General features: G+C 40.8%; 2 protein-coding genes and 3 non-coding genes across 9 annotated transcripts in view; 3 read left to right on the top strand and 2 right to left on the bottom strand.

Moving 5' to 3' along the window:
• Positions 1-11,468, bottom strand: part of LOC132385272 (F-box/WD repeat-containing protein 7-like) — a 34,297-nt gene extending 22,829 nt beyond the window's left edge. For 2 of the 5 annotated variants that reach the window (XR_009509142.1, XR_009509141.1), the window contains exons 1-3: positions 10,584-11,468; positions 2,976-9,614; positions 2,176-2,354 (exon numbers count right to left, since the gene is read on the bottom strand). Coding sequence is in view for 3 of the 5 variants with exons in the window: in XM_059957298.1 (XP_059813281.1) it covers positions 2,176-2,354; positions 2,976-3,083 (287 nt within the window). In the remaining 2 variants the exon portion in view is untranslated. Of the gene's footprint in view, positions 1-2,175; positions 2,355-2,531; positions 9,615-10,583 lie in introns of all 5 variants that reach the window. The other 3 variants (XM_059957302.1, XM_059957307.1, XM_059957298.1) reach the window with 3 other exon arrangements.
• On the bottom strand, positions 3,475-3,547 carry trnak-cuu (transfer RNA lysine (anticodon CUU)). The gene has a single exon. It is a non-coding gene; the product is annotated as a tRNA-Lys (tRNA).
• trnay-gua (transfer RNA tyrosine (anticodon GUA)) lies at positions 10,641-10,726 on the top strand. The gene is given in 2 exon segments: positions 10,641-10,677; positions 10,691-10,726. It is a non-coding gene; the product is annotated as a tRNA-Tyr (tRNA).
• trnak-cuu (transfer RNA lysine (anticodon CUU)) lies at positions 10,974-11,046 on the top strand. The gene has a single exon. It is a non-coding gene; the product is annotated as a tRNA-Lys (tRNA).
• A 6,394-nt stretch (positions 11,469-17,862) lies between the features above and the next one.
• psma3 (proteasome 20S subunit alpha 3) overlaps positions 17,863-23,768 on the top strand; it is a 40,787-nt gene continuing 34,881 nt past the window's right edge. The window contains exon 1 of the mRNA XM_059957276.1: positions 17,863-18,184. Within this exon, the coding sequence (XP_059813259.1) occupies positions 17,900-18,184 (285 nt within the window). The 5' untranslated portion in view covers positions 17,863-17,899. The remainder of the gene's footprint in view (positions 18,185-23,768) is intronic.

Raw genomic sequence — 23,768 nt, 5'->3', positions numbered from 1 at the left:
ATCAGACTTCCAAAACTGGCACTCCACTCTAAATCAGTCACGGAAGGTAGATCCAAATAGGACAGAGAAATCATCCTCAAAATCTTCTTGAAAATATGTAACGTCCTTATTGATTCATCAGAACCCCTGTCCCAAAGCCACTAAACTGATGGGGAAACAAATGGGAAAGCACAGAACTCTTGGAAGCCAAACACAAACAGTGGGAGAAACACACAACATCCCAAACACCCAAGCTACCCACTCCATCAAAACTGTACCTGCCTCCCCGATACAATGTGTGGATCTCAAACCCCACAGAAGCAACTCTCAACTCTAAGAAACTGCCTGAAAAGAAGATACTATTGTAGAGTGGACACATTGAATATGTTTAATTGAAGTCAATGTATTTCCAAACATTTAGGCTTCACCTAAGCCACTGTGGCTAATTATGCTCTTAAAATATATAATTTAAGAGCAGGAGCAGGTCCATGGCTCTTCAAGCCTGCTCTGTAATTCAACAAGATCAGATTGCAACCACAATTCAATATTCCAATCTATTCCCAGTAATGTTTCATTTCCTTGCTTAATGGCTCATTGCACCTGTGCATATAACAATAAACTCGAATTTGACTTTGTAGAATATATCTGAGACTGCTTTAAAAAATACTCAAGCACTCTGTTTCCACTGCCCTTTGTGCAGCTGACTTCCAAAGATTCAACCCATTGTGAGAGAAAGCATTTTGCTATTTTTTTTTCTGAGCTGGTTGACCCGCTACTTTTAGTGACCTCCAATTCTAGATTTTCCTACTTGAAAGACATCTCCACATCCACCTTATCAAATCCAACTAAGATCTTATATAATTAAATTAAGACACCACTTGCTCTTCAAAATACAAGCCTATCCAATCTTATGTCAAAAGACAATGCCATCTACTCAAGTTATCAGTCTAGTTAGTAAACCTTTATTTATTTATTTATTTAGTGCAGAGTAGGCTCTTCCGATCCTTCATACTGCTTCAGTAACCTCTAGAAATCTCTATTAGCCCTAACCTAATAACGGGACAATATACAATTAACCTACTTGGTACATCTTTGGAGGAAACCAGAAATACATGACTGATCATAACCTCCAAACTTTCACTTTCACCACATCAAGATTCATAACGTGCTGAGGAGATACACCAGAGATAAAAGTTTTAGTTTTGTGATGACCAAGAGAAGCTGCAGTTACCTTCCTTACAGCAAAATTGAGATTTCACAGAAATGTTCAAAATCATGAGTTTTAATAAGAGAATCTGTAGGCCACTGGTAGGAGAGTAATAGCCAGAAACCTGAAATTAAAATATATTATTTACAAGCAACACACGCAAAATGCTGGATAAACTCAGTAGGTCAGGCAGCATTTATGGAAAAGTACAGTCGACGTTTCAGACCCTTCTATCCTCCTGCCCCTCCTCACACCTTTTTATTCTGGCATCTTTCCCCTTCCTTTTCAGTCCTGAAGGGACTCATTCTGAAACGTGCACTGTTTGCTCATTTCCATAGATGTTGCCTGGCATGCTGAGTTTGTCCAGCATTTTGTGTGTGTTGCTTTGAATTTCCAGCATCTGCAGAATTTCTTGTGTTAATGATAATTGGGATCTGTATTGATACTGTATACTTTCATTTTGTCTTCAAACTTTGTCATTCAATAGATGATTTAAATGGCCAAGATTCAAACTCAAGTTATCAGACATCCAGTTGTCCTGTTGCTTCAAGTGTGGGCTAGGCATGCTGCCAGATCTAGGGTTGGATCTGAAACATCAAGGGTCACAAACATAGTAGGTTTGTGGCTATTGCAGGAGTCCACAATACTTGAACATTCCCTGAATCTTTTAAAACTTGGGTTCATTGGAACATTTATTATATTAGCATGTAACATGTAAAAAATGAAATTAAAATGTGTTTGGGAATTCTGCTGATCTGGCATAATCAAAATCTAATGTGTGCTGAGTTATTGGAGTTTTACTTTGTCATAGCATAGGCTAGCATCAAACCCAATATGTGCTGTTGTAATCTGTCTTTAACTGTCCTTTAAACTACGGTTGAAGAGGACAGAAAGTTTTTTTTCACGCACATTAAGTACACATGTTTGCAAAAAAAAAATTAAACTACAATGAACATGTAGCAATAAGATGCTCAGACATTTTAATTTACCATAGAACATCAGTGTTTGCAAATTCCCTCCATGATTTGTTACAGCACGCCATTCTGAATAGATCCTCTGCAGATAAATATGCAAATATTCTTTCCACCAACTCTCGGGGTAGCGTTGACACAAAATCAATAGATAACATGGGACACAATTCATTGTAGATCTCCTTCAGCTGTGGCAGCTAGGAAATAAAGGCCATCAGATGATTAGATATTCAAAAGTGGTGTGTTATAAAGTAATATTCAAAGACACTCAACTCATTTATCTTTCTGTTGTCATGGTGCATGTTAACTGACAGAGACTTCTAGTAACAGTTCAATTTTAAAATTCTCAGCCTTGCTTTAAAATCTCTCCTTACTGCTTCGCCTTCTTTACTCTGCATTCTGCATCACCGAATCAGTTCAGAGTTCTGGTGAGTGAAGTTATCCACGTCAGTTCTGGAGCTGATGGTTGTAGGCTAATGACTTTTCCTGAACTTGGTGATGTGGCACCTAAGGCTTCTGTACCTCCTGCCTGAAGGTAGTATCGAGGACATGGCCTGGATGGTGAGGGTGGATGCTGTTTTCTTGTGGCAGCGCTCTATGTAAATATAGGGAGGGCTTCCCGTATGATGGACTGGACTGTGTCGACTAGTTTCTGTAGTTTTTATACCTGAGATTTGGTGTTTCCATGCCAAGCTGTGATGCAACTAGTTGGGATCAAATGGTGTTTGTTCAATCCCATTTGTTTGCAAGGCTGAATATGTTAATGACTGTTTCACATTCCGCTACCGATCAGTGCACGACCTGAGCCAGAGCCTCACCTGACAAGAGCGGAGTAACCGCGACATCACCTCACTCTGCTGCTTCACTGTCAGACAGCTGAACGCAGAAGCGATCAGGTCCATTTTCTCCTCGGGTAACCCGTCCATTTCTGGGCCACGCACCTACCTGCGGCCGTACCGCCTCCAGGGCCCAACGACCAGACGCCCAACCGCTCCCATAGCAACCGGCGACTTCGGCCCTGCAGCTACCACAGGCGAGTTCCGGGGCAAATCAACCCACTTCACAAGTAACACAAGTCGCTGAAGGCAATAACTATCTGTGTGACGTGCATTAGATTTTCATTCTGGTGTTTTCAATGAACTTCGATCCAGGGCTAGTGGGAAGAGAGGAATTCATATTTTGCTTTCACTGCCCGGACACAATCGTCGTCTTTGTATATGAAGGATGTGATCGATGTGTTTCATATTTTGAGACTTTTTATTCAAATGCCAAATAAGTTTTTATAAAAAGTAGGTTGAACATTTTTAAAAACCTTAACGCCCAACGTGGGGCTCGAACCCACGACCCTGGGATTAAGAGTCCCATGCTCTACCGACTGAGCTAGCCGGGCTATGAGCGGCTACATTAGAATGACTTCACTGTGGTATATGAGGCATCTGATTTTTGACGGTGCGGAGCTCCTAGCATTTGTTCAGATATTTCGCACCCCAAGCAGCTTTTTCCCCCCATTAATTTCTCGTGATGTGGGCATCTGTCTCAAGGCCAATCAATTACTCTCATGAAGAGGGATATGAGCTGCCACGAAAAACTGCAAATCACAAGAGATTCTGCCGACTCTGGAAATTCAGAGCAACACACTCAAAATGATGGAGGAAACTCAGCAGATCAGCTAACATCTATGAAAATAATGAAAAGTCGACGTTTCGGGCCAAACCCTTCATCAGGACAAAAATTGCTATCATTCTGCTAAAGGTGTTGCACTGTAGTTCCAAGACTTAGATCCAATGAAGATAAAGGAAGGTTGATATATTTGAAAGTTGAAAGTAACTTTGTTATCAAAGTGCATCTACATCTTTGAGATTCATTTTCTTGCGCACATTCACAGTAAATACAAAGAAATACAATAGAATCGATTAAAGACCCCACTCAACAAGATAGACAAACAGCCAATGTGCAAAGGACAACAAACTGCGCAAATACAATAATAATAATTTTTCTTTCTTGCTCAAGCTGGTAAAACCTTAGGTACGGGCAGCACACTCAGTTCCCAATTGCTAGGATCTTTTGGACTATCCTAGTGGTAAAAAAAAATCTAGTGGTATTTAATAGTATTGTGGTTTTCTGAAGATTAACACACATATTGCTGAGTAGGCCTAATTGTTTAATGCTATTGTGAGGTGACATTAGAATGATAGTGATTATAGATACTTCTATTAGGACAATATTCCAGAGGCTTTCAATTTCCACTTTTAAAGTTAGCATTTTTCAGGTGTTTTTCACATTGATTTCTGTATGTTGTGTGTGTTTGGAGTGGCTATACGTATCGATCAAGTAAGTTACTTGTTTATCCTGTAATATTATATCTGAATGGTTTATATGGATTACCCTATCTGTAATAATGGAATGGTCATAATATAATTTGAAGGACTCTAACGCTAAAATTAGATCAGTTTGTATTCATAATAAGGTATAGTGTCTTTTATGAGTTTGATTTTTAAAGTAAGATTTTGGTGGGTGATATTTGCCGATTGATTGTACCTGTGTAAGTAATCAGACTTGAGTTAAATTTCTGCAGGATCCTGTAATGTGACGTTTTCAATTTGTTGATCTTTTATTATATATTTTTGATCTTTTTGTGTTAACCACCTACCTGGTCCTGTATTGCCACAAGGAAACCCTGTTGCTGGGAAGGGGTCCTCAACTCTGAGCCAGGCGTTCCATACTTAGTTGATATCCAGTATTCCCAAGGTCATGGGGATGTCTTCCATGGAGGGTCTTGCTCTTCCATTGGTTAACTTTTTCTTCTATAGTGATATTTTTTTTGTTGTGCTTTCATATAAGTTCAGTGGAGTGTACTTCTTATCAGAATGACATATGCTCACCTAGCGTGTTGAATCAGTTGCATTGCATCATGCTGCAGCTCTGTTTTATATTCTACTACTAGCTATATTGCACCTTTCTTTATTTTTAATGTTCTGCACTTATCTAGTCCAAAGTTCATGTTTATTTCTTTTGAAATTAGTTCTACTATTTGAATTAATTGCTTTAGCTTAACTGATAAAGGACCGTATACTTTCAGATCGTCCATGTATAGAAGGTGTGTCAAGGTATAATTTGTTTGTTTTTGATTTGATACCCTATTAATGTGTGTTTCAGTAAATTAGAGAGCAGTTTAAAACTAGCCAAAATCATCGTGGGCTTAGAGAATCACCCTGAAAATTGCCATGGTTTATTTTGATATGGTGGCTGTTCTTCCTTAGTTGCAAATAGATAGTGATTATAGTACACCAAAGCTTCATCAGATGTTATAGGATTTTCACAAGTCATGGGTGTAGTTTATATATAATATATTATAGTATATTAAGAACTTATATTAACCATGAGTGTGGCACAGAATCAAATGCTTTTTGGTAGTCAATATAACAACATGGAATATTTCTGCTTTTCCTCCGGGCTTGATTTAGAATTGCAGAATCTATTATCAGATGTTCTTTACATCCTTTCATACACTTACGGCGTCCTTTCTGCTCTTCTGTAAGTATATTGTGGTGATTAGTTGTGAGATGCATGATGTTACAAATTTGTATGTAGTTTGTAAACAAGTAATAGGATGATATTTTGTTGTGTTATTTGTGATTTCTCCTTTAGATAAAGGATATATTTTATTTTCAAAAATTCGGGCATCTTTTCAGCATTTTTAAGAAAGTTGTCGACATGTATTAATGGAAGAAGACAAGTACATTGTTATACCAATAATAATGAATATTATTACTGCCAAAACTTTTCCAATTGTGGGTATTTTTATAACCTTTTTTACCATGTCCATTTTAACTTCAGATGTTTGCATGCCTTCAAATGTGTGTGTGTTTTCTTTCTTCTTCCTAATCCAACTTGCTTCTTGATTGTGTATCTGTTTGACCAGATATTAGACCAAAAGTTCATTATCTCAGTGTTTGTTGGTAATACTGTTAGTAACATTTTCATGCATTGAATTTAGTTTCAATGTTCTGTATAAACCACCTTCATTTTTCTTGAACTGATAATTCTGTTTTCTTCATCTGTTGCATGTCATGTATCTATTGAGTCTGGCTTTGTATGCACCAAGCTTTTGTTTTGTTTTAGTGTATAAATTCTACAAAGCTTTTGTTATATTTTGTATATTTGTCATATTTTGTGTGGACTTTATATTTCCTTAGTATTTTCTGATCTTTTCTCTGAACTTTCTTACTCAGGTCTTCCATTTTATACTACGTTAGGCAGACTAATTCTGCTCTTAACGTTTCAATTTTGTTTCTTAATCCCTTCTGCCATTTTGATGTTCTGATTTCATTTATCAGTTTTGGTTTGCTAATAATGAGTTAATGATAATTGATCTTAATGCTATCATGTGATGTTATTATGTGCAGTTCTTCAAATGTTTCAATTTTTTTAAATACTGTGGTCATATTGTTCAGAGTATTAACATCTTTGCATATTTGTTTTGATATATAAGGTCTTTCTGTTGGGTTGGTGCCCATGTATTCTCTTAGTGTGATGTTAAATGTTAAGATAGTTTTTTCTGTAAGCTCAACTTTGTCAACAGCATTCTGTGGAGGCTGTACATTTAAGTTGTTGCTATTGCCATCAGGTTGTGGAGCAGTGTTGAGGTAATTCTATTTCATTCATTGTGGGGGGTATGGCATCTTCATTATTTTCTTGTATAGCATCGTCATTGTCTTTAGATTGGTTTCTTTCTGGCTCTTGTGCAACTTCATGTATTCCTTGGTTTAACATGTCCATAGAGATTAAGTATTTTTTAGAAGCATAGAAAACCTACAGCACAATACAGGCCCTTTGGCTAACAATGCTGTGCCAAACATTAATTATCACTTAATGTTGATTTGCTATTTGTTGTAAGGATAATAATTAGATAGGTACTGTATTGATTGCAAAGGAAATTAGTGTCACTGTAGCATTACAAATGCACCTATGTTAGTATTAGAAGAGAAGCTGAAAGAATAAAAAATAATACAAGTTACTACAAGCAGTCCAACAAAAGGGGGTCATCATTTCCCCGGCTATAGATTGACTCATTATAGAGCTTAATGGCCCAGGTAAGAATGACCTCATATAGCGCTCTTTGGAGAAGCACAATTGTCTTAGTCTATTACTAAAAGTGCTCCTTTGTTCAGCCAAGGTGGCATGCACAGGGCAAGAAATATTGTCCAGATTTGTCCGGATTTTCCATAGGGTCCTTGGTTCTAATACAACCTCCAGTGTGTCCAGTTTGACTCCTATAACAGAGCCAGTCAGTCTAATCAGTTTATTGAGCCTGTTGGCTTCACCTATGTTGATGCCATTGTCCGAGCATGCCACAACGTAAAAGATTGTGCTGGCAACAACAGACTGATAGAACATGTGAAGGAAAGGCCTGCATACTCCAAAGGACTTCAGTCTTCTCAGGAAGTAGAGGTGACTCTGGCCCTTCTAGTACACAGCCTCTGTGTTGGTGCTGCACTCATGTCTGTCATCTAGGTGCAGCCCCAGGTACTTGTAGGTCTTCACCACATCCATGTCCTTGAGATCAACAGTAACAGTGAGCAATGCAGGCTTAATCATCCTAATGTCCATTACCATCTCTTTTGACTTACTAATGTTGAGCTGCAGATGATTCAGCTTGCACCATTTGACAAAGTCCTCCACCAGGGCCCTGTATTCATCCTCCCATCCTCCCTTTATACACCCAACTATTGCTGAGTCATCAGAGAATTTCTGCAGATGACATGACTCTGTTGTATTGAAAGTGCAAAGTGTAAACAGGGATGGAGCCAATACCATCCTGTGTGGAACTGTATTGTTATAATATAATAATAATCAGTAGTCCATTGAGTTAAACTACTGCAGGATTGTGTAATGTGTTGGATTGTTTCTGGTTCTCGATATTTTATGCATTTATCATGTTGATCTGTTGGTATTTTTCGATGGTTTATTATTCAGGATTCAGCACTCCATGCAAGCATATGTAATTCTGATAAGAAGTACACACCACTAAACTTAAAATGAAAGCACAACCCAGAAAAATGAAGAAATTATTACTAAAGAAGAAAAAGTTAACCAATGGAAGAGCATGATCTTCCATGAAAGACATCCCCATGATCTGATCATAGTAGATGTTGATAAGGAGGTGTTGAACACCCAGCTCAGAGTTGTAGTTCTTTTCCCAGAAACAGGATGAGATGGTTAACAGAAAAAAACTATCAAAAATACATAATAAAAGACCAACAAATTGAAGATGACAAATGCAAAAAATGCCAAGGGAACTAGAAACAATCTAACACATTACAGGATCCTACAGCAGTTTAACTCAATCTGATTAAAGACACAAACACAATCAAGTGGCAAACATCATTCACCAGAATCTTGCTTTAAAATACAAACTCATAAAAGACACCCTACCTTACTATAAATACATGCCAGATCCAGTTTTAGAGACAGAATTCTAAAAATGTTATTATGACTGATCCATTATTACAGATAGGCCAATCCATAATAACCATCTGGATATAAAATTACAGGATAAAAAAGTAAGAGCAACTTACTTCATAGATATAGCTATTCCAAACACACACAACATACAGAAATTATTAAGTGAAAACACTAGAAGTATGCTGAATTAAAAGAGGAAATTGAAGGACTATGGAATATGATCAGGGTATACCTTATCCCAACAGTAGCATCTCCAACTGGTATCGTTCCAAAGTCACTATACAAAATATTAGTCAATGTAGTCCTGTAGTCAATAATCAGCTCCTTGTTCCACTGACATTGAGTGAAAGCGCCAGATTTTCAGTCTCCCTCCTATATGCCGATTCATCACCACCTTTGATTCGGCCAACAACAGTAGTGTCGTCAGGAACTCTAAGTATGGCATTGGAGCTGTGCTTAACCTCACAGTCACAAATATTAAGGGAGAGCAGGGGGCTAAGCACACAGCCTTGTGGTGCGCCTCTGCTGATGGCGATTGTGGAGGAGATGTTGATGATCCGAAACTGACTGGAGTCTGCAAGTGAGGAAAACGAAGATCTAGTTGCACAAGAAGGTATTGAGGTCTAGGACTTGAAGCTTACAGATTAATTTTAAGGGGTGATATTGTTGAATGCTGAACTAAGTGATGCACCATCAATAACTCACACTGAGATGTAAGGCGAGATATCGGCTTTTATTGACTGGAAGAAGGAACCAGGAATGAGTGTCCATCATACTATGTCCTGGAGACTGAGGCCGAGCGTCAGGCCTCAGATCTCCTTTATACAGGGGCCTGTGGGAGGAGCCACAGGAGCAGTCAGCAGGGGCGTGTCCCGACAGGCACATAGTTCACCACAGTAAGTCAATGAGGAGCATCCTGACATATGCATTTTACTGTCCAGATCTTCCAGCGCTGACTGAAAAAAGCCATTGAAATGGCAGCTGCTGGTGACCTATTGTGAAGACAGACACGTTAGGATGTTACGTGACTTAAATAAAATTCCCGTGTAACATTTTCATGCATCCACATTTTTATCACTTGCTGCCGTTATCCTGAGTGATGCAGGTGTCGGTATTTTCAGAATTACATTACTATCAAGCTATTCTTAGTGATGGTTTTGCTCCGAAATACATTTTCCGCCCTTGCTATTTTAAGTACTACTTTCAACTGTTGTTCAACATGGATTAGCTCTGATTCATCATCTGAGGTGATAATCAGAGGGTATTTCATGGCTCACGTTTGACCTGACACCATGAAACTTTTTCGATCTGTGGTTAATGTTCCCAAGGACATTCCGTCCTGCTTGTACAATAGATATTTGCTTGAATCGTGTGAATTGCTATCTTACTTTGAAGCGTGGTGGAGATTCAGTCGAACCCTGTGGAAAATTGTCTCCTGGAACTCCTATAGGTAGGGGGAGTGTAGGAGATGGAACAACTCACTGAAAGCCTTCATATTATGTATAATTTATTCGGAAATATTGGCTGATAATAGGGCCAGTGTCTGGACCACAGTGGGTTCAAACAGGGTTCCTTGCCTGCATGATGAAACAGAATTGGTTTTGCCAGATTATGCTCCAGACATTTTTTTTGTCAGGGAAGGATTTATGAACCTGTACCTTGCAGATCTAAAGTAGGGGGAATGGAGACTGCATTAGAATGATCTGCTGAAAAAGAATGAGTTGAAGCGGCCTTTTTGGTTTGTGATAATACAGTAACAACAACAAAATCTATTAGGAAAATAACAATCTCTTGAAAATGGAGAAAATCAAATTTGTGTTCGGCATTTAGACTTAAAATTCTATTAGTGTGTACAAAAAAATTGTAATTTGATTACAATTAATTATTAAACGAGCAAACAGCAATTTGCAAAGAGTAGCGGATTCTCAGATAAATCAGTCAAAAACTACTGTGCAACGCACCAAATATGAAACAATTGGCTTCATCCTTAAATTCTTCTGAGCAAAAACTTCCGTAGGCCTTCGATAGCTCAGCTGGTAGAGCGGAGGACTGTAGGACGTACGGAGAAATCCTTAGGTCGCTGGTTCGATTCCGGCTCGAAGGACTTATTTTTTCTTCCTTGAGAAGCTTAACTACTGCTTATTTTAAACGTTTAATTTTATGTATTTTTCTCTCGCAATATTTATTTCATGCTTCGTCATTCACGCAGGCTAAAGACCACGGGCGGTATCCTAGCGGCGACGTCGGAACAGCCAAGGACGCGAATTAAAATACTACCCAAATAATAATCTAAAGATCATGAAACTAACGTAATTTCTCATTAGAATAGTGCGTCCAGCGTTCTATTCAGAGCCCGGCTAGCTCAGTCGGTAGAGCATGGGACTCTTAATCCCAGGGTCGTGGGTTCGAGCCCCACGTTGGGCGCTGCTACTTTTAATTCTAGTGAAACTGCAGTATGTTTTCATTCTCAGGTAATCGTCTGTATATTTAGAATGAGGATAAAGAACATTGATTTGTCAATTTTAAATATTATTTTAACTTAAGATTTCCAGTATTTATCGTATTTAGAAATCATAAAATGCTGAAATCAGCTAATAAGTCGGTATTTGTGGTAAGGGTGTAGGGTAACATAATTGGGGAAACTACATAATTCACAAACACCGCCATTGAGTGGGGGTTTCGCTTTAAGAGGCTGGTGTCTGACGTGATGACGTTGTTACGTAAGAACTTTTATAGCGCGTTTTTGTGTTTAGGTTTTGGAGTTAAATAAAGTGTGTTACTGGTTTCATTAAATATAAAATGCCTCACTTCCTTTTATTTGCTAAAACAAGAGAAATAGTTGATATTGCAAACTCTTCTTCATGTTGGTTGTCGGTCGCCGCAGAAAAAAATGGGAGATGGGAGAACTAAGGGAATATCTCTGATACAGGGAGATCAGAGGACCTAAAGTGATTAAATAACAGTTAAAATAAGATTAAGCCCGTATAATATGTCGAAGCTTTCTCATATGGCACCTTTGGGGCCACATCACATACAGCGCCTTGATCATCTTCCTTTGAGCGGGAGAACTGTTTTTTTTGTGGGTCAGTTGTGGGACTCGGAGCCTACGTGAATCAAAATGCTGTCGATCAGCTGAGATTTTCTGATCTTCTGATCTTCCCCAACCGGAAGCCCTGCTTGTGCCGTGAGATCGCAGTCTGTTGAGGGCAGATCGGAAGCAATCAAATCCCGTAACTAAGAAAGTTACGTGGTCCAGGTACCATCTCCGGAAAGCCATCTTACGGGGGAAATGGCAATTCCGGGCTGAACTTGAAATATTGAAGGATGCTGAACAGATGTGATAGGGCTTGAATGCTTGATGCACCATCAATAACTCACACTGAGACGTAGGCGAGATATCGGCTTTTATTGACTGGAAGAAGGAACCAGGAGTGAGTGTCTATCATACTATGACCTGGAGACTGAGGCCGATCTTCAGGCCGCAGGTCTCCTTTATACAGGGGCCTGTGGGAGGAGCCACAGGAGCAGTCAGCAGGGGCGTGTCCCGACAGGCACATAGTTCACCACAATGCTATCACCTCCTACAAAGTGAAATCAAGCGACATAGGTGACACAACACACACAAAGTGCTGGAGGAACTCAGCAGGCCAGGCAGCATCTATGGAAAACAATCGGCATTACGGGCCGAGACCTTTCATTCGGAGCTGTCGAACGTTTCATCTTTTCCATAGATGTTGCCTGGCCTGCAGGTTTGCATTTTTTGTCTGTTGCTTTAGATTTCCAGCACCTGCAGATATTCTCAGGTTTGTGACATAGGTGACAAGAAGGCAACACTTCCAGATGAGCTCAATGCTCGCTTTGACCGACAAAACGTGGAGGAACAAGCACGCAGTCCCACAGCCCGCGATAACCCTGTGACTTCAGCCTCTGATGCCGACCTGAGAGCATCGTTCAGGAGGGTTCACCCACGGAAAATACCCAGCCCACCCAGATGGGTTATCTGGCGTGTACTAAAGACCTGTGCAGATCGACTGGCTGGAGTGTTCACTGAGATCTTTAAGGTTTCGCTTCGACAGTCTCAGGTGCCCACCTATTTCAAACAGGCTTCAGTTATACCGATGCCTAAGAAGAACTTGGTAAACTTCCTCAATTGCTATCGTCCAGTAGCACTTACACCACAGTGAATGTGTTTTGAGAGGTTGGTGATGTAACATATCACACCCTCCCTGCCAAGCGACTTGGATCCACTTCAGATTGCTAATCGGCACATCAGGTCAGGGCAAGTGCCATTTCATTGGCTCTTCACTCAGCCCTGGAACATCTAAAGGTGCGCACATCAGAATGCTCTTTCGCCCGCTTGGCATTCAGTACCATTATCCCTTCAAAATTAATCAATAACTCTCAAGACCTTGGCCTTAATACCCCCTCGTCCAATTGGACCCTCTATTTCCTCACTTGCAGACCCCAGTTAGTTCGAATTGGCAACATCTCCTCTACATGTCCATCAGCACAGGTACACACAAGTCTGTGTCCTTAGTCCGCTGCTCGCTTTACACGTGTGACTGTGGCTAAGTACAGGTTCAAAGACATATTTAAGTTTGCTGAGGACATCACTGTTGTTGGCTGAATCGAAGGTGGTTGCCACTCAGCATATAGGAGAGAGATTGAAAATCAGTTTGAGTGGCGCCACAACAACAACCACTTAATGTCAGCAAGACCAAGGTTGTTGACTACAGTAGGAAGAAGCTGTAGGCCCATGAGTTAGTCTTTAGCAGGATTCAGAAGTGGAGAGGATGAGCAATTTTGAATTCCTTGGTGTCATCATTTCAGAAAACCTGCCCCGGGCCCGGCAAGTAAATGCAATTATGAAGAAAGCATGGCAGTGCCTCCGCTTCCTTAGAGGTTTGCGAGGATTCGGCATGACACCTAAAACTTTAACATTCTTCTATAGATGTGCGGTGGTGAGTATATTGACTGGTTGCATCACAGACTGGTATGGAAGTACCAAGACCCTTGAAAAGAGAGTCACGAAAAGCCACGTCCCAGTCCGTCACGGGTTAAACCCTCCCCACCTTTGAACACCAATGTGAGTAGCGTTGTCGCAGGAAAGCAGAATCCATCATTATGGACTCCTACAACCCAGGTCATGCTCAATGCTGTCATCAGGAAAAGGTCCCAGAGTCTTGGGGCTCACACTACCAGCGTTCAGGAACAGTTACCACCCCTCAACCATCAGGCTCTTGAACCAGAGGGGATAACTTCACTCAACTTCACTTGCCCACATTGCTGAACTGTTCTCACAACCTATGAACTCACTTTCAAGGACTATTCATCTCACATCCTCGATATATGCATGACCACAGTTTGAGCAGCTTCAGAGCTGTGTGGCTAAAAGCAGCAATGGGGCCCCACAGGGGACCATATTGGCACCCTTCCTGTTTACCCCGTATACCTCGGACTTTAGGTACAAGACTGAGTCATGTCATCTGCATAAATTCTCTGATGACTGAGCAATAGTTGGGTGTATCAAGGGGGGATGGGAGGATGAATACAGGGCCCTGGTGGAGGACTTTGTCAAATGGTGCAGCTCAGCAGCGGTAAAACAAAGGAAATGATTATGGACTTTAAGAAGACTAAGTCTGCACTTCTCCCCGTTACTATTGATGGTGATGATGTGGATGTGGTGAGGACCTACAAGTACCTGGGGGTGCACCTGGATGACAGACTTGAGTGGAGCTCCAACACAGAGACTGTGTACTAGAAGGGCCAGAGTCGCCTTTACGTCCTGAGTAGACTGAGGTCATTTGGAGTATGCAAGCCTCTCCTTCACATAGTTTAGGGTCTGTTCACGCCAGTACGATTATCTATGCCGTGGCAACAAGGGGAATGCCAACAGGCTTAATAAACTGATTAGAAAGGCTGGCTCTATTATAGGAATCAAACTGGACACACTGGAGGCTATGATAGAACAAAGGACCCTCTGGAAAATCCCGGAAATTCTGGACAATGTTTCTCACCCTCAGCATGCCACCTTGGCTGAACAGAGGAGCACTTTTAGTAATAGACGAAGACATACCCTGAGCCATTAGGCTCTATAATGAGTCAATCTATAGCCAGGGAAGTGATAATAGACAAAAGACAATATACAGTAGGTGCAGGAGTAGGCCATTCGACCCTTCTAGCCAGCTCTGCGATTCACTGTGATCATGGCTGAACATACACAATCAGTATCCCGTTCCTGCCCTCTCCCCATATCCCTTGACCCCGCTATCTATAAGAGCTCTATCTAACTCTCTCTTGAATGCATCCAGAGCCTTGGCCTCCACTGCCTTCAGGGGCAGAGCATTCCACATATCCACCACTCTCTGGGTGAAAAAGTTTTTCCACATCTCTGCTCTAAATGGCCTACCCCTTATTCTTAAACTGTAGTTCTGGACTCTAGTTCTGGACTCACCCATCAGTGGGAACATGCTTCCTGCCTCCAGCGTGTCCAATCCCTTAATAATCTTATATGTTTCAATCAGATCCCCTCTCATCCTTCTAAATTCCAGTGTATACAAGCCCAGTTGCTCCAATCTTTCAACATATGATAGTCCCGTCATTCCAGGAATTAACCTTGTGAACCTATGCTGCACTCCCTCAATAGCAAGAATGTCCTTCCTCAAATTTGGAGACCAAAACTGCACACAATACTCCAGGTGGGGTCTCACCAGGGCCCTGTACAGCTGCAGAAGGACCTCTTTACTCCTATACTCAATTCCTCTTGTTATAAAAGCCAGCATGCCATTAGCTTTCTTCACTGCCTGCTGTACCTGCATGCTTGCTTTCATTGACTGATGTACAAGAACACCTAGATCTCGTTGTACTTCCCCTTTTCCTAACTTGACTCCATTTAGATAGTAATCTGCCTTCCTGTTCTTGCCACCAAAGTGGATAACCACACATTTATCTACATTAAACTGCATCTGCCATACATTTGCCCACTCACCCAACCTGTCCAAGTCACCCTGCATTCTCATAACATCCTCCTGACATTTCACACTGCCACCCAGCTTTGTGTCATCAGCAAATTTGCTAATGTTACTTTTAATCCCTTCATCTAAATCATTAATGTATATTGTAAACAGCTGCGGTCCCAGCACCGACCCTTGCGGTACCCCACTGGTCACAGCCTGTCATTCCGAAAGGGACCTGTTAATCATTACTCTTTGTTTCCTATCAGCCAGCCAATTTTCAGAAGATTAGTCAAGCATGATTTTCCCTTCATAAGTCCATGCTGACTCGGACTGATCCTTCTACTGCTATCCAAATGTGTCGTAATTTCCTCTTTTATAATTGACTCCAGTATCTTTCCCACCACGGACGTCAGGCTAACCGGTCTATAATTCTGTTTTCTCTCTCCCTCCTTTCTTGAAAAGTGGGACAACATTAGCCACCCTCTAATCAGCAGGAACTGTTCCTGAATCTATAGAACATTGGAAAATGATTACCAATGCGTCAACGATTTCTAGAGCCACCTCTTTAAGTACGCTGGGATGCAGACCATCAGGTCCCGGGAACTTATCAGCCTTCAGACTCAACAGTCTATCCAACACCGTTTCTTGCCTAATATAAATTTCCTTCAGTCCATCTTTTACCCTAGTTCCTTTGACTACTATTACATCTGGGAGATTGTTTGTGTCTTCCCTAGTGAAGACAGATCCAAAATACCTGTTCAACTCACCTGCCATTTCCTTGTTTCCCATAATAAATTCACCCGTTTCTGTCTTCAATGGCCCAATTTTGGTCTTAACCATTTTTTTGCTATCACATACCTAAAGAAGCTTTTACTATCCTCCTTTATATTCTTGGCTAGTTTACCTTCGTACCTCATTTTTTCTTGGCGTATTGCCTTTTTTGTTATCTTCTGTTGCTCTTTAAAAGCTTTCCAGTCCTCCGGTTTCCTGCTCATCTTTGCTATGTTATACTTCTCTTTTATTTTTATACTGCCCTTTACTTCCCTCCTTACTCCCCTTAGGATCTTTCTTCCTCTTTAGAATGAACCGATCCTGCACCCTCTGCATTATTCCCAGAAATACCTGCCATTGTTGTTCCACTGTCTTCCCTGCTAGGGTATTGACCTCCTGTTAGTCTGTTTCAGGTACTTTTGTTTTTATTCTTTCTTACTTCTAATATTTGTATATCTGTGCACTTGTAATGCCACTGTGACCGTGTAATTTCCTTTGGGATTAATAAAGTATCTATCTTTCTATTATTTATTATTGTTATTTAACTATCACTCTGCTTTGATCTGCTGTTCATTGTGCATTTGATTGCATGAAGGGATGTTGTACTATAAACTGTTGTGGAAGTTTGTCCCTGTATGCTGCCATGGCAGTCTCGAGTTCACTGCTCGATAAAATTACATGTATTATAGACGTGTTTACTTCTAATGACCATTTCATAGGTGTCTTTCTTCTCTTAACTGCTTGAGTGGTCTCAGTTGTAAGTGGACTGCTTCCCCGAGAAACGCCCGCAGCAGTCGCAGCCTGTGACATTAGTGGGATATTTTGAGTGCCGGCTGTATCTTTTCCGAGTATCCCAGTGACCCCTCCCCCCCAATTCAGCAGTGCATCGTTAGCTGTTTGCTTACTGTCACGCCCAGCGCTGGCTCCAGGCGTGCCCGAACGATCCTCAGGCAGCGGCCGTATCACTCTGTTCCGTAAACGTCTAAAAGTGACAGGGTATTTTTTTATACCTACTGCCAAGTTTTCGTTTCAGCCGCCCCAAACATGGATAACAGACGCTGACCAGAGCAGTGCTCAATCTGGGTACAGAAATGTCTGGATTTGTTTCAGTTTTGGTCCGCGGAAGGTATTGTATTTCCCTGTTGTCCTGCATATCTGCAGAACATTCCCCAATCCACCACCTGGGGGTGCTCCGATCGGAGACGGAAAATCCTACTCGGGCTTATTATCATTATTTATTCTTCTTTCTGTTTGTATTTACACATTGTTACCTTTTGCACACTGGTTGTCTGCACTGTTAGGTGCCGTCTTTCATTGATTCTATTATAGTTAATTGGAATTATTGAGTATGTCCGCAAGTAAAAGAATGTTGGGGCTGTATATGGTGATATATCAAATCAAGTTTTAATTTTCATTCAACCATACATAGATACAGAGAACGAAACAGCATTCCTCTGGGGCCAATGTGCAAAACATACAAAATAGCACATTCAAAATAGAGAGCAAAGAAGCATATTCACACAAAAAACATATATAGTCCAAGACCCTAAATGACATGTTCTGCAATTGAAGGTACAGTCTCCCAGCACTGCGCAGGCTCATGCAATCCAGCCTGTCATTCCACCGCACTAACACGGGAGGGCAGCACGGAGAGTGTGGATAGACACTGCACTGCCTTCGGTGTCTTCTGCAGCAGCAGGCAAGCCAGTAGTTTGAGGCCTAGTCTGTGCTACGACCGAGGCTATACAGCTTTCAAGTCATCTGTCGCCCCACCAGCCAAGGGTAACAGGCTTGCGGCAACTTACATTATCACTGCCCAACGGAGTCTTGCAATCGTAAGTGAAATGACCGCGATAATCTCCCACAGGACTGCTCCTGGTCCAAGATGATCAAGCATGCACATAAGTGATGGTATCCCTTAGCAGTATAAGGCTATCAGAGAATTTCCTGCCAGGTACAGCACTGGTTTGATTCAGGTGAATCACCTGTCTCAGAGTGGACTTAATCTGGCTGGTAATGAATGGCCTTGGACAGGATGTTATAATCACAGTGAAGTTGGTCTCATTTTTTCTGATGTATTCTCTCTCCTCCGTTGACTTGGCAGAAGAAGGCAATGATGCTCTTCTTTGTGGAGTCTGACATGTTGCCAACTCAAAGCATAGCATTGTACCCTTCCACCAGGTCCAGTCCCATCCAGTCTCACAGAGCCGAGTGCAACTCAGCCGGTGAGCTGTTGCTTCCAGGAGTTTTATTTGTGTCGGGAATGGCTGGAGCCAGTCAGTTCTTCTGGGGTCAGTCTCAGTTCCAGACTCTGTTGCTTGCTTTTATCTAGCACATCCACAATAAAGGACACAAAGTTCTGGGAGGCTGTGGACTTACTGTCATTATAGACTGGTGCAAAAGGATATGAAGATACTTAGAATGCCTGTTTGCAATGACATCACTGAGCCAGCCTCTTCCTTGAGACTTTGTATCACAGAGCTCCTCCAGTGAAATTTTTGTCAGGAAAAAATTATGAGCTTACCTCATCCACAAAGTTGACTATGGATCTGAAGATGATCTTGGACGATTCCAAGGCAAAGAATGCAGCTTGCTGACTCCTAGGCTCTCAGAGCTCCTCGTTCATATCCATCATTCCAACCCACCCCCTCCAAATGTAGAATGCTGCAAGTCTTTCTGGAGCTGACGCAATTCCCTCTGACTCTGTCTTGCTTTTTCAACACCTTTGAGGATGAAGAACCTTTTGATGTTCTCCTTGGTTCCTTCCCACCAGTGAATTTGAGACTCAAAAAAGGGCTTCATGGTTCTGACTGTGTAATCCCTCTTTAGTTACTTGATGTTCTCTCAAGTCAGCAGCTTTACGTTCAGCTTCCATATCCCTTTGCCAGCCTTCTGGTAGAACTTACAAAACTCTTGATTAGAAAGGATAAAGTATTGGAGAAACTTAAGGAGCTAAAGACTGATGCACCACCAGGTCCTGTTAGGATTTTAAAGGAACTAGCTAGAGAGAGTGTATATTGGTTGAATTTTTTCATTACTCATTAAACTCTGGGATGGAACTAGAAAATGGAAACTGGTTAATGTGACTCACTTGTTCAAAAAGTGGGGGGGGGGGGTGACTCCAAATCAGTTAGCTTTTACTGGTAGGATGCTGGAGTCAATAATCAAAGAGGAAATCGATGATCATTTAGGAGAGTCTAATACAATTACACTTCATCAACATGATTTTGTTAAAGGTAAGTCATATTTGGCATAGTTGATTTGATAGAACAGGAGATTTGATAGAAGGCAACTTGTGCATTTAGATTTCCAAAAGGCATTTGTCAAGGTACTACTATTAAGCTGGCGCATAGGTTAAAAGCCCATTATATTAGAGGAAGTTTTTTTTAATGTGGACTGAATGTCAGCTGTTTGAAAGAAAACAGAATTGGGATAAATTGTCTTTTTCAGACAGGCAGGAAGTAAGTAGTGGATAACTGTAGCAATCAGTTTTTGGCTCACAATTGTTCACTATTTACTTGGAGGAAGGAAAAGTATGTAAGTTTTCTAAATTTGCAATGGTAACAAAAATCAGTGAAAGGTCGTGTTGTGACAAGGGTACTGGGATTCTGCAATGGGACTCAGTGGCACCTTTATTAGGTACAACTCTACATCTGCTCATTAATGCAAATATCTAATCAGCCAATCTTGTGGAGACAACTCAGTGCATTAAAACCTGCAGTATTGGTCAAGGGGGTCAGTTCACTCAAATTGTCTATAACAGAGGTCCAGATCCCTCTAAGCAAAGTGGAAGTCAAAAGCATTATAAAAACCCATATTGAGGAGACATGGCAGAAGCACTGGGATGAGAGCAAAACAGGGAGACAACTGTACAAAATACAAAGGCAAATCAGATACCATAGAATATCAGGTGGGCATAGAAAGATAGAAGTGATCATCAGTCGTTTAAGAATTGGTCACAAAGTTTTAATTACACATTATACAAAATAGGGAAACATCCAACTGGGTTATGTGAATACTGTAATCAACCAGAAACAGTTAAACATGTATTGATAAAGTGTAAGAAGTATGAAAGAGAAAGAGTGAAGATGATAGGAGTGCTTAAGATAAAAAAAAAACCTGCTGTGGGTATAGAAGGCATTTTAAGTGGGAGTTCAAGAGAAGTACGGACCTATATCATGAAGTATCTGAAAGACTCTGGTTTATTATTTAGAATTTAGGGAATGCAATTCTTTTCATTCCTCCTGTTTATCAAACGATCCACACTCCAGTCTAGTAGATGGCGTTATTGCACCTTAAAGGTGGTTTGCCAACCGCCAAAAGACAACACGAGAAGAAGAGGAAGAAGGGGATCAGTTGAAAGGGGTCTTCCCTGTTTACAGTTGGCTTGATGTGTGCTGGTTGGTGATGTTGGACTGTAAGTGGTGTGGGGATGTTGGGAAATAGTGTAGGTTCAGGTGGGGGGAGGATCTGGAAAATGAACTGGAAAAGGGGTGTTTGGGAGAGTGTGGAATGATGTTGAATCGAGGACTGGAAAAAGAAACATAATATTGGAATGATTTCTAGTGATGGGGGGGGGGGTAGTTTTTGGGGAGAAAAAAGGAAGGAAGCCTTTAAGGTATTGTTTAAATTTGACCTGGAATGGCCTTCTTCCATCACTGTTGTTAACTAGAGAAATATAGGAAATATAGATTCTGCTTGTACTTTAAGAGGAGGGAATGTGTTAATCATTTGTACGGATAAGAAGCAGTGAGAGAAGGCATTATGTTTGAAGACTTTCTTCAAAATCTATGTTGCCTTATGAAAATAAAGGTATTGGGGTGTTATAATGGGTGTTCTGGTGATTTCATTGGGGGAGGTTAAATCTCATTTATTGGGAGGGAAGATTAAAGAGGTTGCAAGTAGTTAGAAATGGGGAACAGATGGATAGTTTATTGTAATTATTTACTTTGAGGTGAAGCTCTTGATGAAGTTAGTTTAGGATATTTTAGTTGTAATGTATGACCTTTTAAATGTTATAAATGTCAGCAATTTGGGCATGTTGTGGCAGTATGTCATTGGAAACTAAGGTGTAGTAAGTCTGGGGGGAACATAGGTATGAAGATTGTGGAGAAGCTGTACAGTTTAACTGTTGTAATTGTGGAGGAGAACATAGTACAACTTAATAGAGCATGCAGAAGGCAGCTGCAGTTTGACGGGTTAAAGTACAGTTGAGTGTATCTTGTGTAGAGGCTTTGTAAAAAGTTAAACAGAATATTGATTAAGTATTACCAGTCAGAGAACAGACTGTGAAGTCAGTGGATATATGTCAGTATCTCAGTTCCACGCACCCCTCATACAAACTCTTCTCCCTCCTGCTGTCTGGGAAAAGGCACCGAAGCATTCAGGCTCTCACGACCAGACTATGTAACAGTTTCTACCCCCAAGCTATCAGACTCCTCAATACCCAGAGCCTGGACTGACACTTTACTGCCCTATTGTCTTGTTTATTATTTATTGTAATGCCTGCACTGTTTTGTGCACTTTATACGGTCCTGGGTAGGTGGCCCTCCTCCTCTTCTTACCCCATCCCTGACATATTTAGTTGTTTGCCTGTTCTCCATCTCCCTCTGGTGCTCCCCCACCCCCCCTTCTTTCTCCTGAGGCCTCCAGTCCCATGATCCTTTCCCTTCTCCAGCTCTGTATCACTTTTGCCAATCACCTTTCGAGCTCTTAGCTTCATTCCACCCCCTCTGGTCTTCTCCTCTCATTTCGCATTTCCCCCTCCCCCCACTACTTTCAAATCTCTTACTATCTTTCCTTTCGGTTAGTCCTGACGAAGGGTCTCGGCCTGAAATGTCGACAGCGCTTCTCCCTATGGATGCTGCCTGGCCTGCTGTGTTCCACCAGCATTTTGTGTGTGTTGTTGTTTGAATTTCCAGCATCTGCAGATTTCCTCGTGTTTGCTTTTTTTCCTGTGTTGTTTTTTACGTAGTTCAGTCTAGTTTTTGTACTGTGTCATTTAACACCATGGTCCTAAAAAAACGTTGTCTCATTTTTACTATGTACTGTACCAGCAGTTATGATCAAAATGACAATAAAAGTGACTTGACTTTAATAAAGATGCTTTATTAGTGGATAAAATGAAGTTTGTGATGTTTATAACAAATGTGGTGAATTGTACTGCTTAGACATATAGTCGTACTGAGAATAGTAAAATTATTGTAAAAGCTGTGGAAACGTATCTTGGTATAACAGGTGTTATGAGGGAAGCTGTAACTGAAACTCTGCTGGAGAAACATCATTCTGGGTTGCATAGGTTTTATCATCATTATGAAACGAAGATATATTATTACAATTTGAAGTATATAAGGTTGAAAGAAATCAAATGCAGGCTTCATTACAATCTTCAGGGATTGATAGTTTTCATTTAAAAATCTGGGGATTTCTGTTTAAGTTTTGGGAATGACTTTAATTCACAGTATCATGTTTACTACTTACAATCTATAGGGTTTTCTGGGGTAACTTAGTTTTCATTTGAAGAAAATATTAAGGTTTTTTTTTAACCAACTCTCTACAGCACACTCCAGTCCAGTTGGTGGTGGTAATGCACTTTTATGTTGGATTGTCAACTGCCACTAAAAATCAGAAGGTCAGTTATTGTCCAGACCAAACCTTAAAATGGGAAGAAATGTGATCTAAGTGACTTGTGCGTGGAGTGATTGTTGCTTGCAGATGAGGTGGTTTGAGTATCTCAGAAGCTGGTGATTTCCTGGGATTTTCCACACAACAGTCTCTATAATTTACAGAGAATTGTGCTAAAAACAAAACATCTAGTGAGCAGCAGTTCTGTGGGCATAAATGCCTTGTTAATGAGGGGTCAGAGGAAAATGGTCAGACTGGTTCAAACTGACAGTAACTCAGATAACCACTGGTGTGCAGAAGAGCATCTCTGAACCCTGAAGTGGATAAGCTATAGCAGTAGCAGTTGCCTAGAGAGGGGTGCACTCTGTACCTGATAAAGTGGCTACTGAGTGTAGATAGATTAAGTGAGTGGGCTAAACATTAGCAAACAGAGTTTAATGTGGGGAATGTGTTGAAATGAGGTTATGCACTTTGATAAACCTAAAAGCAAGTATCTAAATGGTGATAAGAGTATAAAGCAATATAAATATAGAGAGATCAAGGTGTTCTTGTATCTGAATCACAAAAATGCTAACGGGCAGGTCCAGCAAATAGTGAAGAATGGAAATGGTGTTTTTCCTTCATTTCAAAGGGGTTGAAGTTTTGGAATAGGATAATTTTGTTGCAATTGCACAGAGTGTTGAAGCCCTACCTAGAATATTGTTTTGGTCTCTTTACCTAAAAAAAAGTTTAAATATTAGAGGACATACTAAGGAAGCTCATTAGTCTAATTCCTGGGATGAGAGGCCTCTCAGA

The sequence above is a fragment of the Hypanus sabinus genome, chromosome 2 (assembly GCF_030144855.1).
Source record: "Hypanus sabinus isolate sHypSab1 chromosome 2, sHypSab1.hap1, whole genome shotgun sequence".
Classification (NCBI taxonomy): domain Eukaryota; kingdom Metazoa; phylum Chordata; class Chondrichthyes; order Myliobatiformes; family Dasyatidae; genus Hypanus; species Hypanus sabinus.
The sequence above is the reverse complement of the archived record's forward strand: the minus strand, read 5'-3'. Positions and strand labels throughout refer to the sequence as shown.